The sequence below is a fragment of the Trachurus trachurus genome (genome assembly GCF_905171665.1).
Source record: "Trachurus trachurus genome assembly, chromosome: 13".
NCBI classification, from domain to species: domain Eukaryota; kingdom Metazoa; phylum Chordata; class Actinopteri; order Carangiformes; family Carangidae; genus Trachurus; species Trachurus trachurus.
The window spans coordinates 17,890,676-17,906,032 of NC_139892.1; the positions used below are offsets into that span (position 1 = coordinate 17,890,676).

At 41.7% G+C, this 15,357-nt stretch overlaps 2 protein-coding genes across 3 annotated transcripts in view; one reads left to right on the forward strand and one right to left on the reverse strand.

The window, feature by feature from the left end:
• Positions 1-15,357, reverse strand: part of egfem1 (EGF-like and EMI domain containing 1) — a gene marked incomplete at both ends in the record, with an annotated part of 55,084 nt that overhangs the window by 16,268 nt on the left and 23,459 nt on the right. The window contains 13 exons of the mRNA XM_083985258.1: positions 899-1,033; positions 1,336-1,470; positions 5,497-5,625; positions 6,818-6,946; positions 9,409-9,537; positions 9,654-9,911; positions 10,051-10,173; positions 10,572-10,694; positions 10,845-10,982; positions 11,186-11,308; positions 12,053-12,175; positions 12,573-12,698; positions 14,268-14,390. Of these exons, the coding sequence (XP_083841384.1) occupies positions 899-1,033; positions 1,336-1,470; positions 5,497-5,625; positions 6,818-6,946; positions 9,409-9,537; positions 9,654-9,911; positions 10,051-10,173; positions 10,572-10,694; positions 10,845-10,982; positions 11,186-11,308; positions 12,053-12,175; positions 12,573-12,698; positions 14,268-14,390 (1,794 nt within the window). The remainder of the gene's footprint in view (positions 1-898; positions 1,034-1,335; positions 1,471-5,496; positions 5,626-6,817; positions 6,947-9,408; positions 9,538-9,653; positions 9,912-10,050; positions 10,174-10,571; positions 10,695-10,844; positions 10,983-11,185; positions 11,309-12,052; positions 12,176-12,572; positions 12,699-14,267; positions 14,391-15,357) is intronic.
• LOC310996011 (EH domain-containing protein 2-like) lies at positions 2,311-5,162 on the forward strand. 2 transcript variants are annotated; one of them, XM_083985259.1, is made up of 6 exons: positions 2,311-2,625; positions 2,748-2,924; positions 3,208-3,305; positions 3,747-4,159; positions 4,263-4,427; positions 4,535-5,162. In XM_083985259.1, exons 1-6 carry the CDS (start codon positions 2,405-2,407, stop codon positions 5,093-5,095), a joined length of 1,635 nt encoding a protein of 544 aa, XP_083841385.1. In that variant the 5' UTR covers positions 2,311-2,404; the 3' UTR covers positions 5,096-5,162. The 2 variants fall into 2 exon arrangements, with proteins under 2 accessions (XP_083841385.1, XP_083841386.1); XM_083985260.1 differs by having other exon boundaries at positions 2,351-2,648.

The window sequence follows — 15,357 nt, forward strand, 5'->3', positions numbered from 1 at the left end:
CAGTTTTCAATAACAGGAACACCTGCAAATGACCAGGTGAGTTCAAGAGAAAGCCTCATTTATTTCCACTAAATCCAGTCAATCCATCAAAGGTATCAGAGAACGAATCAAAGAGGTCAGACTGAAGGAGGATTTATAGGTGTTACGGGAATTGAAAAAGGTTGCGACAAAGGTGGTGATGTCAGAAACTCATTTATAACAGTTTGTGCTGTCAGTGTTGATCAGAAAGGGCAAACAAGCATGGAGCAGGCAAACAATAACTACACAAGTAGACACATGTGCCAGTAGGCAGGCCCACGCATTTCACATAATCTGCACAGATACTCATGGCAAGTGTATTCATAATGATCCTCCACTGTGTGACCACAAGAGGGAACTGTGGAGTGGAGCTTTGTGGAGGACCTTGCACTTGCACATCAACAGTGTCTGAAGTACTTTTAAAGCACACAAACAAAATCTAAGATCTAAATAAGACCCAAACTCCTTACATCAGTGGTTCCCAACCTTTTTTGGCTCGTGACCCCATTTTGACATCACAAATTTCTGGCAACCCCCGATCACGTGCAGTCATGTGATCGCAGCCGATATTTTTATATGCTGCATTTTATTTGAACTCGATTTATATTTGAGAAAGTAAAAATGTATAGAACAGAATTGTTTAAGATTGTATGTGGTAATCATAATTTTTAAAAGAATAATAATTAGTTAAAAGAATATTTTTATCAGTAATTCTTTTAATCAATTATTAGACATTTCAGGCGACCTCATTTGAATTCCAGGCGACCCCACATGAGGTCCTGACCCCAAGGTTGAAAAACAATACCTTACATTGTTCAACCTCACCACTTCTACAATGTGATGCACAATGTTAATTAAATCGCTCTGCCTGTCGTCTCACCGAGCTGACATCTATCTCCATGACGTCCTGCAGGACATCGCTGGCCGCACTCTCCAGTCCTGGGGTCACATGACCCTCCACCTGGACAGTCACATGGCTGCTCACAGCCTGCACCGAAGAAGCCAGGATCACATTCTACAAGGGGAATAGGGACACGTACACACAACAAGAGAAGATGAACATGAGGGATGAGCCAACATTGTGTAAAACCTATTCCAAGCAGATGGTGATCAACTTGACTCTGTGATCAGTGGTGGAGGTTATCACAGCAACTTCTCAATATGATTTTCTGTTATGGCCTTTTAGACTAAAACCACGTGTGGCTTAGAAATCTAAATGAGAAGGAGCTAAACACAAATCTTCATGATGCGGAACGGATCGTGGATGCTGAAGCCGACTATGAATTAATGAGTTGGTGTTGTGTGAAGTGCCTATACCTTTCTCACACTGTGGGCCATGGTATGCAGCTTTACAGAAACAGCTCCCTGTTTTGGGGTCACAGCCAGAGGAATGTTCTTGAACACAGTCACATTCCTTGGAACAGCCTGCGCCGTGCGTCCACCTGGGACAAGCTGAGGAGCAGACCGGGGATCAGTTGAGAAAACAGACAAAAAGCACGAGTGAGGTTGAGGCACAACAATGACTGGTTTCAACATGTTCTCATGTTTGTTTGATATTGCCCAAAAACAATATACACATATGATTTAACTTGAAGTATACGGCTATACTCCACTAAAACAGCTTCATAAAAGTTTTTAAAGCTTAGTAAAGAAAATGTGGTTTTGCTTGTTAAAGTAAAGGTGAACTGGGGGGGAAAAATGAAATGAAACCTTCTCCATCATCAGATCACATTTTGGTAAACAAAACAAACCCCCAACCACCATGTTATCATAACGCCAGACTGCTGCTAGTTTAAGTCATGTGACCGCTGACTCATGTTGCACTCAATTCATAGAGCTTCATGCACAATTATGATGCATAATTTGTCTGTGAAGTATAATTACAAATCTCACTCAAGACCAGGCCAACTACTGTTGCACATGCCTTCTTGCAAAGTTTGACATCAAACCATAATGATGGTGGTGAGTTTGTGGCCTCTGTTGCTGGTGGTTTCCTGCAAACTATCGCATAAACAACAGTGCTGGATAAAGAGATGTAATAAATGTTGAGTGTTATGTAAGACTTTAAAAACTTGAATACTGCCACATCCCTGTTCTGTCTCTGGAACAATCAATGTGCAAGAATTTTGCCAAGACTGTCCCTACTCAGCAACAAATACTGAACTCACTCCACCCTGTCCCTCTCGATATTGGCTTTATGTTAGGTGCAGCTGCAGGCTCTGGTTACACCCTCTCCACCCTCTCAATGTCCCGCTGCAGGATGGAGCAGACAGCTGTGAGAATCTGATAATATTCCTCGTGCACATTCCTCCATCCTTCAGTTTGGCCTTTCGAAGGGTGAGCACTGCTTCGACACTGAGACATCCAGAGCAAAAAATTCATCGGCATGTCCTTTCGGAGGCTAAGAAACAACCCTAAAATACTGGGGGATGTCAATATGGTGACAGACGAACTGAAGAATCTTTATTACAAGAGGCTGCTGCCGATAGAGAAGTACTACTCCTTCCATCACTTTCACTCTCCGAGCTATGAGGACGCAGACTTTGACAACAAACCAATGGTGCTGGTCATGGGTCAGTACTCAACAGGGAAGACAACGTTTATCAGGTAAGCTTCCAAACTTCACGCAGGTAAGAAAAGCATGTGAGTGACTTTTGCATGCATTAAAAATATTGTGCTGGAGGAAAGGGTTGATTAACAGTGGTAGTTTGCATATTGGTTGTCTGCAGGTATCTCATAGAACAGGATTTTCCTGGAAGCAGAGTTGGACCAGAGCCAACCACTGACTGCTTCAGTGCCCTCATGTACGGAGAGCCAGAGGGAATCATTCCCGGGAATGCCCTCACAGTGGATCCAAAAAAACCATTTCGCAACCTCGACCCCTTTGGGAATTCTTTTCTGAACAGGTGGGTCAACAGGAAAAAAAAAACAACGAAGACTGACCTAGAGAGGTGATGGGAAACAGAGACAGACAGAGAAATAGTGGATTAGCCTACTAAATTTAAATAGTTTGCTGTATCTCTGAGGACTTGCTGTTTGATTATTATTCTCTCTTTTTTCTTCAAGTTCCCACCCATAGTAATCTTTCATAATCACAGAATTAGCTATTACAACCATACTGATGCTTTGCCAATATTGCTTCATTCCTGCATTACTTTGAATGGATTGTTGTTGTTTTTTTCAATGCAGGTTTCAGTGTGTGCAGATGCCAAATCAGGTCCTTGAAAGCATCAGCATTATTGACACACCGGGCATCTTAACTGCTGCAAAAAGAAAGCTGAGTCGAGGTGAGACAGAATAACTTTCTGATTTCCTTTTCACTCTCAGAAGGAATTAATGGGTCTTTACATCCATATATCCAGTTTTAGGGAGTTACAGATGTACAGCATTGTTGCTGTCTGGGGGATTTACATTCCTGGTACAAGCATAGTCATAGAAGACGTAATAAAATAAGAACATTTCAGCCCAACATAACTCAAACACTTGAAGTCAGAAGCACAGCAGATGAAAGCAATTTGACAGTGGAGTTGGGAGGAGACGAACAGTGAGGAACGGAGCAGTCTTCACTTTGTTTTATGGACACATTAATGGGTGTAACTGAAATGGCTTGAAACCAGCAAGGGCCAGTGGGATATGTTACATGTTTCCCTACATCTTGAGGCACTGAGGCCTGCCCCATTAGAGACAGTGTTAATGAAAACCCTGTGTTTTTGTTCCCTTGTCCCCAGGCTATGACTTCCCAGCAGTACTGCGGTGGTTCGCAGAGCGTGTAGATCGAATCATCCTGCTGTTTGATGCACATAAACTGGAGTTTTCTGATGAGCTCACTCGGGCCTTTGGGGCCCTGAATGGCTATGAGGACAAGTTGCGTGTGGTTCTCAACAAGGCTGACAGGGTGGACTCGCAGCAGCTCATGCGGGTGTACGGCGCCCTCATGTGGTCGCTGGGGAAAGTGTTTCGAACGCCCGAGATCCTGCGAGTTTACATCGGGTCTTTCTGGTCTGAGCCGAGGCAGATGTGTGACCACTACCAGCTGATAGAGCTGGAGGAGGAGGATCTTTTGGCCGACATACGGAACCTGCCGCGCAACGCTGCAGTGCGCAAGCTGAATGACCTGGTGAAGAGGGCACGCTTAGTAAGGGTAAGACATCGCCTTGGGCCAAATGTAACCCATAATTCAGGAAAACATTTACAAACCCCACAGCTGTGGTGATCCTACTGTCTCATTTGATTTCCTCTCCTAGGCTCATGCACACATCATCAGCTATCTGAAGCAGGAGATGCCGACCATTTTTTGCAAAGAGAGCAAAAAGCACAATCTGATTTACCAGCTGCCTGTGATTTACACTAAGATCCAGCAACAACATCGAGTCCCAGCTGGTGACTTCCCTGACTGCACCAAGATGCAGGTCAAACAATACTTTTTAATTGCTATGTAAATATCTTCTTTTGTTTTTTGAGAAATGTGTAATGCATCCTGTGAGCCTTACATTTATGTACTTGTAATTATCTCCAGGAGAAACTTCTGGGTCAAGATTTCTCAAAGTTCAAGACACTGAAACCCAGTCTAATGGCATCCTTGGAAAAACTCCTGACCACCGACATAGCAAACCTGGTGCCTTTACTTCAACAACAGGAAGTGAGGAAAAAATCCCTTCCTGGCGTGTTGGACGGTGACTTTTTGGGCACATTCAGACGAGAGCATTACAAGAGAGATCCTTTCAAGGAACTCCCCAGGGACGATGAGAGCAGCATGGCGGATTTCGACGACTGGGTTGTGGAGAAATACAAGCCAAAATACGACGAGATTTTCTACAACCTCAGTCCAAGTGAGGGCAAACTGAGCGGCACCAAAGTCAGAGAGTGGATGACGACCACGCTTCTGCCTAACTCTGTGCTCGCCCATATCTGGAGGCTGTCAGATGTAGATGGAGATGGCATGCTGGACAATGAGGAGTTTGCTTTAGCTGTGCACCTTATTGAAGGAAAGCTGGAGGGGCACTGGCTCCCTCGAGAGCTGCCCTCCCACCTGGTGCCACCCTCGAAACGGTCAAGTTCAACCAGTGACGACGTGTGAACATGACATCAAAAGGAAAAGACTGAGAATATGTCTTCACTACATGTAACATTTTCTAAACATAAACAAATCTGTGATTGCAGCTCGGTTTAAAAAAAAGGGGACTGAGACAGTGTCATCATCATCAGTATCATCATTACCACCAAAACAGTAGAAGTGATGGTTTTAATCATCTAAAATGCAATGATTTCACATGCTATTTCTCATATATCTGACAATACAGAATTTTCATTTTCAATCAAATTAAACTCTTCTTTAGTTTATGTTTTTGTAAAGTTTTCACTCTCATATATGTAGATGGTATTAAACTTGCAAAGATGACCAGTCATTATGTTATTGTTTGTTATTACATCAACAGCATCTTTATTATCATGATGTTTATATAAAGTTCAGGTACTCACGCAGGTGGCAAAATCGACCATATAATCCCGGAGAGCACAGGCAGGCTCCATACAGCCGATGGCAGCGTCCGTTGTTGGGGCAGTTACACTTTCTTCTACAGTGTCTCCCGAAATAACCTCTTGGGCAACCTGCGGACATGAGTGCAAGAAAACTGTTACACCGCAGGGTACCTGCTTCTTTAAAATACCGGTAAGCTCCACTGTAGACTCAGGGTCAGCGCCAAAAAGTTTGACCCGCAAATTCAGAGGATACGTCGATCGTCTTCAGCGCATGCGCAGTGAAGAGAACCCCTAGACTAAAAATTGTGAAATTTCTGAAAATAAAAAAATATAGTGGAAAGATTGTGGAAAACAAACACTAAATAAAATAGACTATATTCACACAGAAAATATAATCCTCCAGAGTCTAACAGGTGGTTGCCTTACAAAATTGAAGCATTATACGCATGCGCAAATGTGTGTGCGTAAACTGAACGCGGAAATAGCTGAAGCATTTTTTTTTGTAACAAATAAGCAACAAAGCCAAATTGTTACAAGAACCGCAGCAAGTTATATTATAGTTTGATATACGGTAGGATATATTTTGTAGGCCTATGTAGCGCAGCTCCTTTCAGGAATAGTTCAGTACGCAGGTTGTGTATGTGTGTGTGATGGATCTGTTCATTGGAGCTGAGAGGTAGCTAGTTGGCCAGCAGTAGGCTATGTAGTATGAAGAAAATTTGACAATACCAAGGCTGGTAAGTAGAAGATTCTACATTGTTTCTGGAGTGTGTCATTGGTAAGTATACTAAATATGACCGTAAAAATGATATTTTCCTTCCATTATGCACATGTGATTTGTTTACTGTCAGTTTGGAAAAGAAAAAACCCTGAATGTTTCTTCAGCCAGGAAGAAAGATGAAGAAGTCCAGACAAGAGCAGCAAGATGCAGAGAAAGACAGACAGCACGAAGTCATGACACAGAACAGATCCTGCATTTAAGGGAGATTTTCTACTACAACTGTCATGGAAAGGTATGTTTGAGTCTGCTCCATGTTTTTGACAGGTACTGAACATCTCATCTGAAATGCTGTCACTGCAAATTGCTCTTGTGAAATACTGCAATCAAATGTTTAAAATCATTCAAATTAAACATATTCAGATGGTAAAATCAGTCTTTAATAGGACAATGCAAAGTTTAAGATGGCAACATCAGTTATTGCCTTTATATCAAAGGTTCACATGCAAAAAAGGTTTCAAACCAGACCCAAGGCCTGGTTGTTGCAGTGTGTGAATGTCTGCTCTAAGAGTGTGTCTGTAGAGAAAGTGTGTGTATACAAACCATCCTCGCAGAGCAGGCCCTCTACCCCTGGGGGGCACAGACACTTCCCGGTCACAGGGTCACACGAGCCTCCATTCTGACAACGGCACAGACTGTTACAGGCCGCCCCATAGGTCCCCTGTGGACAAGCTGGAGAGACAGAGAGGAGGCAGGGTACACGGGGAAAAAGCAGTGACACCATTAGTATTATACTAATTGGATCATATTGTGGGAAATTCAAGGTCTGTGCACTGGTGGTAAGAAGTCAGTCAACACTTCCACCTTCCATCCTGTCTTTCCCCATGGATTGTGCCCCCCTGACTCTCCTAATCTCTCTGGCCTTGTTAGCAATTACAACATGAACCATCTGGCTGTTTAAGATGTGCTAGAGTGTTACAATCCATCAAGTAAACGTCTGCTTAAATTCCATGTCACACTTTATTCGCAGCAGTTTTATGTCTCTCCGTGGGAAGATAAACTTTTAAATATATATATATGGACGCAACAGCATTATAATATAAAAATGACACAGAAAAACATTATAATGAATATGAATGGAATGAAAGAGAACAAAAGTGTTTTGTCTAACAAGAATAAATAATCTGAATTTTCTATTCACAGACTTTTTTTCATTGATATGATTAAGTGGTGCTATCATTCATGCCAGATGTTGTGTACATGTGGAAATATGACCAAAGTAAAAGAACAGCACAGTATAGCAGGGATATGCTGGATGGAGTCTGCTTCATAATAACAGAATTGATACCGGCTTGTTTGTTAAGGCAAGCTGAGGCACGATTGGACAACACTAAAACACACACACAGCTGTGATTTTGTGAGAGCTTTTAAATCTTACCAATCGAATGGTCTGTATGTCCTCATTTTGAACTTTGTACTCACAACGTGTAAAGTTTAACTATGTTGCCATGCTATTGAAATCCTTATATTTTTTATTTTATTTTCTCAGATGAAGATAGTAAAAAAAAAAAAAAAGACTAAAGCACAACACACAAATACCATATTCTGCTCATTCAGTACATGAACTTCAGTGCAACTTACAGCTAAAGCTTCATTAAAAAAGAAAGTCAAGTAGTAATGGACTAAGTGGTGAAACATTTTCATTTATTTCATGTTAAAAGACCATATAAGGTCCAACATCGTCATCATCACCATCTTTTGACCAGCCTTTGTGCTTTATAGACTGCTATGTTATTACCTACTGTGACTGTTCCCATATCCTTGCTTCAGGCAGTAACAAAGGACATCTGCCCCACCTGAAAATGCTGCCCGTGTCTAGACCCATCACCTTCATGGTGTGCATCTGAATACTGCCACCTGAGATGCGTGTTTCTAAAAGTGACAGATTGCTTCCAAGATATTTACACTATCCCACGTGGCTCTCTTCTTATGATTACCAGCCAGACTCGGGTTCAGACCGAAGACAGCCATTAATCATGGAGCTGGATGGGAACAATGGAGCCTTGCTTTCTAACCCAGTAGTGGACATCCTTGGCCTCAGGCCGCACTCTTGCTGTGGGGCCCTGGCCTCACTCCAGTAGCAGACAGATTGATTCCCCCGGTGCTCTTGTGTTCAGGAGCCCATAAACAACTCAGCCTCCCACACAGAGGAGCCGACAGGTTTTGATACATGGCCCTGGATCCATGCACAGTGGGAGCTATCTCATCTCTCTCTATAACTAGACCACATTACTATGGGTAGCTCAAATAGACCTAGAGGAGGCTGTGTCCTGTGGGGAAAAAGTGTGTGTATGTGTATTGTACTGTACATTATCTGCTTGTCATGTATATACGTATATATGATCTGGCCATAAATTATTTCTTTTGATTCCCCGTCCATACACGTCATAGCCACAGTCATTTGTTTTTCACTGCTACAAAATGAAAACCTCAGGTCCCTGAACTTTTAAAGAAATACTGTAGCTTGGAAAATGGCTTTAGAAACAATTCAGGAGAAGAGCAGCACCGTTATGTACTGCTTGAAAGGTACATATGAGGCCATAGCCAACATCCAGTTAGCTTAGCATATAGACTCCACAGGAAAGCATCTGTCACAGCTCTGTGTGAAATGATCAAAATGAAAACTCAAGATTGTAGCTCTTTTATAGCTTATTTTATTGTCTTTTCGTGACCATAGTAAGTGTGATGTTGTTACACAGCAATAAAGTGGCATTGGAATTAAACACATGAGGCTGCTGTTAGTTTCCCGTTTCATCTTATAACCATTGTTATTTTATAACTTTATCCAGCGTGTTTATTGTTACCATGATGCTGAATATTCTCTAACCTTAACAGAGTACTTATTGTAACCCAAACCACTTTCTCGGAATCAAGATACATTATTCTTGTGCCCTAAACCCAACCATTATCACAAGACAAAAGTTATTTGTTTTTCAATATTGATTTTTAAAAAGATTCATCTGTGGCATCTCCTGCCGCTATACTTCTATTCGTCATGTTGGAGGTCAGGGACAGATGGGGTTGTCTAGGCTGGAGGTCTGTGTTATGTGGGCTTGAGCCTGCTGTGGTATTTGTCAAGATTTAATGATGCGTATGACGCACAGACTCTACAATGTCCAGTAAACTGTACTTACTCATGTTGCAGATGATACCGGTCCATCCAGGTGAACAGTGACATCGGTCTCTGTCTTCACTACACACTCCATTCATACAGTCTTCACAGCTCACACTGCAGTCATCCCCAAACGATCCGTCCAAGCATACTGAAAAAGAAATGGGAATAAGTTCCTCTTTTTCTCTTCAGAACTTCCGGTTTAGAAGATTTAATGGAAAAACAACAGATGCATCTTAGTGTCATCACTCGCACTCTTTACTGTACCTATGTGGCTGTCAAGCCGAAGTTCTCCCCTGCGGTCTCTCTGGATACCAAAATCTTTTTCATTGTCACCACCATCACTGTCGTCATCATCATCATCATCATCATCATCACTGCCGTAACGGGTGTGCAAGGCTGCGGTGAACTGCAGTAGTTGAGGAGCTTTGCGGAATAACAGATCCGGTAATCTGTGGACTTCCAGCTGCTCTTCGTCTTCTTCCTCATCCTCCTCCTCTTCTTCCAGTTCTCTGCCATACAGAGCTAAACACAGCACAGGGTCAGGGTGGTGATAAAAATAGAATTCTTTCAAAACATTTGTTTTATTTCTGTTTACAATGACATTAAAATGATAGATATGACTGTGCTGCCTAGGAATAACTAAAACACTAATGTTACTCACAGATGCAGGAGTGCTGGTCCTGATCCAAGCGGAAGCCCAGTCGGCAAAAACACTCATACGTTCCCAGGGTGTTGACACAGTAGTGTTCACAGCCCGAGGTCTCTGCTAGGCACTCGTCAATGTCTACCAGATGAATTCACAAACACCACAGGTTGCATACAACATTTTTTTTTTTACCGATGATGTGCATGTTTAATGGAACACAGGTTGTGCAGGTCAAGCGTAGGTCGGCTCTGTAGTTTATCTCCAGCAAGAGGAAGACATGAATGTTGCTTCATCTCTCAATACTCATACAGATGTGATACACACCTGGATGTTGCTCTTGTACAACTCCTCAGTGAGGAAATGCTCTGTTTCTAGTTTTCTGATCTAAAATAGCATAAAAACATCTCTGTCTGAGCAATAATTTAATTAGTTAATGTGCTTTGGGAATGTGTATCCTGTATAGAGCTTTGCCAGAACATAGAAAACAAAAAAAAGCATCGAGACGAGGTAATCTGCTAACAATCCAAAACTCTTACCATCACAACCACAGCCGTCTGGGTTTAGTCTGTGGCCGGCTCTGCAGCTGCACTCGTAGCCGCCCGGGTAGTTTCTGCAGAAGTGACTACAGCAGGATTCCCCACTGACACATTCATCACTATCTGAGGAAGGCACACAGCGATACAGAGATGGTTTCAATACAAAGAAAGAAAGAAGCTGAAAGTCGTACATGAAAGAAGACTGAATGAAAAGGAATAAAAAGCAAATATGGATAATTAGACAATGTAGAAGACACAGACAGATAATCTTACCTACACAGGTCTTCCTGTCCTGGTCCAGCTGGTAGCCGTGGTTGCAGGAGCAGAGAGGGCCATTTGTGGTGTGCTCACAGTGATGGGAGCAACCGCCGTTGTTTTTCTCACAGCTGTTGACGATCTCCATCTCAATGCCTGGAGAAGAGAGGAGAAAACCACAAATGTAGTGCTGAAACATAAGGACAAAGTTGTGGGGGCATTTCTAGCTAATGAGGACTACTGCGGTTTATCCCAATCTTGTCATTACAGAAGCCAAGAAGGAAACAAAATAATGTAAGATGTGTTCAGCTGTAGTTGGACTTTGTGGATTTACGTACATTTCTATTTTGTTTACTTACGGTAACATTGTTTGCCATCTGCACCGAGTTCAAAGCCTGGATGGCACACACAGCTGAAGGAGCCCAGCACGTTGACACAGCCATGGGAACACCTGGCATGGCCTGAACTGCACTCATCAATGTCTATAAGTGATGGGTAACACAAGACACAGACATGCATGTTTTGACGTCATACCAAACCATAAATCGAGTTTATAGGAAAATATATCTGTTTTGCAAAGATGGAAAACAAGAGGACAACAATATTGAGACATATCCAAATTTCTGAGCTTTCTAAATGTCATGACACATGTCTTCTTGTCCTCAAATCTTTGACTAGAATTAAGTAACCTTAACCTTTATAGCCGAGTTGACATTTACCCTCAGAACCAGAAAGACTTGGGTCATTATGGTTCATACTGCAACAGAGTTTGGGCAATGCACAAACACACAGAGTAGCAAATGTTAAGGTTTTGGAGCTGGGTTTCTGACACCGGAGGTTAATGAACTCATGATCACATACTGTCACACTGATAAGCCACTATTACAAAAACTGTTTCCATATGGTCATAGAAATAAATCTGCATGTGTGAATGATTGTAGAAGATACTTTCTCAAGCAGGGTCGGATTACACTATAGCTTAATCTCTCCTCTATAGATGTTGGAGAAGAAATGTAAATGTGAGTAATGTCTAACATCGGCCTCTCAACTTAGCACATGTCTGTTGTAACTTTTGGAAAAATCATAAATGTCACCCCCTGAGACTGTAGCACATCCTGGGGAAGGTATTTCTCAGCCTGTTTGAAATATGCGCTCTCTAATTATTTTCTCACTTTGTATATACAGCATGTGTGAGTGAGTGCATGTGTGTGTGTATGATTCCTCACCTTCACAGTTCTTGGCATCTCCAGCCAGTGTAAAACCAGGTCGGCAGCTGCACTGAACCCGACCATCGTCCGAAAGACACAGCTGGGCGCAGCCTCCATTCCTCTCATTACAGGGGTCCCTCACTGACACAAACACACACATCCACTAAGACCGGAGCCAGGTCAACCCAGCAGGCGACTCTCTGACCCTACCGGTTAGCTCACGAGGACAGTTGTGATTTTTAACACCAGATTAACATCTAAATTCTCTTACAGGTTTTCCTCCTGTGTGAGTCTGGTTATGATACTGTATCTGATCCCTCATAAAACTAACAAATAGATTTAATAGAAATAGAAATTCAGGTGGACAAGTCTGAATCACACTCTTTACTGTGCAGTGACCGCTTCCAAAGCAGCATTTTACGTTCCTTTCCTTTTCCTACCTTGCACGCCAGCAGTATAGCCACATAAATTGTGCAATTATGCTTTGATTTGGTCATACTTGTGCATTATGAGAACATCTGTGGGCAAAATGACTTACATTCGCAGTGTCTCCCATCTCTCTTCAGCTGGTAGTTCTTTCGACACTCACATTTGTAGTGGTTGTTTCCCATGTCCACACACTTGTGCTCACATCCGCCGTTCAATACTGAGCAAGAAGTCACAGCTGAAAGGCAACACAGACACGCAATTTAAAAATCGGAACCCGCCAAGGACGACAGATATGATTGAATTAGTTGGCAACCTAAAATGGCTTTAACACCTCAGATTCTGAAGTTGTGTAATTACGGAAAACACTTGGGTAAAAGCTGCCAACTGGAAAATCACATTCAAGCTGGGTCCAGTGGGTACCCCTGGTTACTTTCTAATGATCTTTCCATCCCATTTCTCCTGTGATTTAACGATGTGCCAAATATGAATATCAGCCGGGTGCCTTCTGGGTGCTCTACACACAGACATGATGACACAGAAGGGCTGTAAAACTGAGAGACTGACTGGCTCTTAACATTGATGACTTCAACAGACACAATTAGCTACCCCTCTGCCTCCATCTCTATCCTTTACCACAAAGCTACAAACGTCAAATTGGAGTATTAGAGAGAGAAAGGATTAAGACTAAAAGAGTACTGATTTTCACCATTTAACATTTTCTCTCATTACCTAAAGGTTTTATTGTGCTAAAATGGGAAAAGTACTTTGCCACATTACATTACTCCCTGTATGTCATGTCATGGAATTTCCCACAAGGCACTGTAATCAATGAAGCTTAGTTCTACTATTCTTTTATTGTATTAATCTAAATACAGAGGTGGGGATATTCCCCCATATGTTCTCTCACACTAGAAATGGCCACTTTGGAAATAAACCACAAGGTGTGAATGAGGAGACAACAGGGACCAGATGTTCACTCTGTATGTGAGCAGGCCATTAACCATACTCGCACATCACAGTATGTGAGAAAAACTTAACTGCTCACTGTGAAACTTGAAAGCTGTGTTAAAACATTAATATAGATCTTTGTATTTGTGAAGCCATAGAGTTGTAGTCAAAACTATGGAGACACGATGTAATGTCAAATATTTTTTAAATGTATTTTTTATCCATACTAAATGTTGGACTTGGTTCCTAGTTATGTTTAAATTACTAATTTGATGTTTTGAAAAATAGGCTAATGGACTGTCTTGCTGAGTGTGAGTTGAGAAGAATGATACCACTTGCATCTTGATTTCGTTTTATGAGTCATAAAAGATAATTTGCCATTTTGCTTTGCCATGACATTGCCTGGCAACCAGCAGATACTCCAGCAAGTGACCGGTCCTGACCAAGAAATCCCACAGCCTGTTATCATTATATGTCAGTCGCTGTTTGGATTAAAAAGAGATATAATGTATGAATGTGTGAGCTTCAGAGGTGTTGACATGTGAATATTGCTGCCCTGGAGCCATGGCTAGCTGTTTCCACTCTTTATGCAATGCTAAGATAACCAGCAGCTGGCTACGGCTTCACATTGAACAAACAAATTAAACGTGTATTTCTCAAAATGTTTCAGTATTCTGTAAGGGAGCAATTTGCTCTAACCACAGAAGCCTAATTCTTCGAGCTACACTTTATGTTATTCCCCTTTGTCACTGAGGGAACATTTGGAAAGATTAATGTGGGGAAAAAAAACATGTGGAGAGGATAAGAGAGAAAATGATTACCACAAATGTAATAAATATTTCTGTTTACTACTTACCAATGCAGGTCCGGGCATCAGAGTGCATGCGGAAGCCTTCACTACACTCACAGCGATAAGAGCCCGGTATGTTGACACACGTTTGCTGGCATCCTCCATTCAGCTCCTCACACTCGTTTACATCTGAACAAACAGATGGTATATTTTGATATACATATAAATGCCGTATATGGTACATACAGTTTACAGACAAATGTAAATTTAAGTAAAGGACCTCTTGTTTACAGAACAGAGTATCGCCTCAAACCGCAAGAGTACACAATAACCTACACTAATCAGGAGCCATTAAAGACTTGTGAGGAATGTCACTCTGGCAATGGCGAAAGTCTAACTTCAAGCATCCCAGTCATGAATGTGGCATAATTGGAAGCCCATTTAAATGGCATTGTGCCTTGGGTCCTCTATTGTGTTACAAAAATTGGAGCTTTGCCGAACAATGCCAGAGAACTCTGTTCAGTTGTGGGTAAATAACATTTAAATGAATGGAAGCTTAGATTGAGCTGCATTTTAGAAACAAGACATTTACTGCATCCTTTATAAAATCTCACATCCAACTTTGTGGCAGTCCAATTAAACCTTCCATCTGCAGTGAGCCAAATGAAAGAAACTGAAAAACAAGTCCCCAGTGTTATAGATTTCAGTTGGGTTGTAATTGCATAATTTTGTATATACATATATATATATATCAGATATATCAGATCTGTTTCACATTTTTTAGACATCTGTTTCCGAGCAATACATGTGCAGTTCAGTTGTCATGTTTAAGTGTAACCATCATCACTCTTAATTATTCAGTAATGGAGAAAAAATAGAGAAAGTTTATACTGGAATGATTCTGTATGTTCCTTTCAATGGCAATGTTAATGACTTGCTTCAGAAGCATATACCACGCTGACCCTGTACTCCGAATCCTCTAAGAAATTATATTAATGTCTTCAGTCAGTGAATGATGAATGACTTATCAGGCTGTTGTGCAGTAGTATGTGTGCAATCAATTTGTTTCCTGCACAGGATCCATATGTTTGCACTGCACATGTGTCAGACTGAAGCACATGCTCCACGGAGACAGCAAGTTGAGAAGACATAGTAC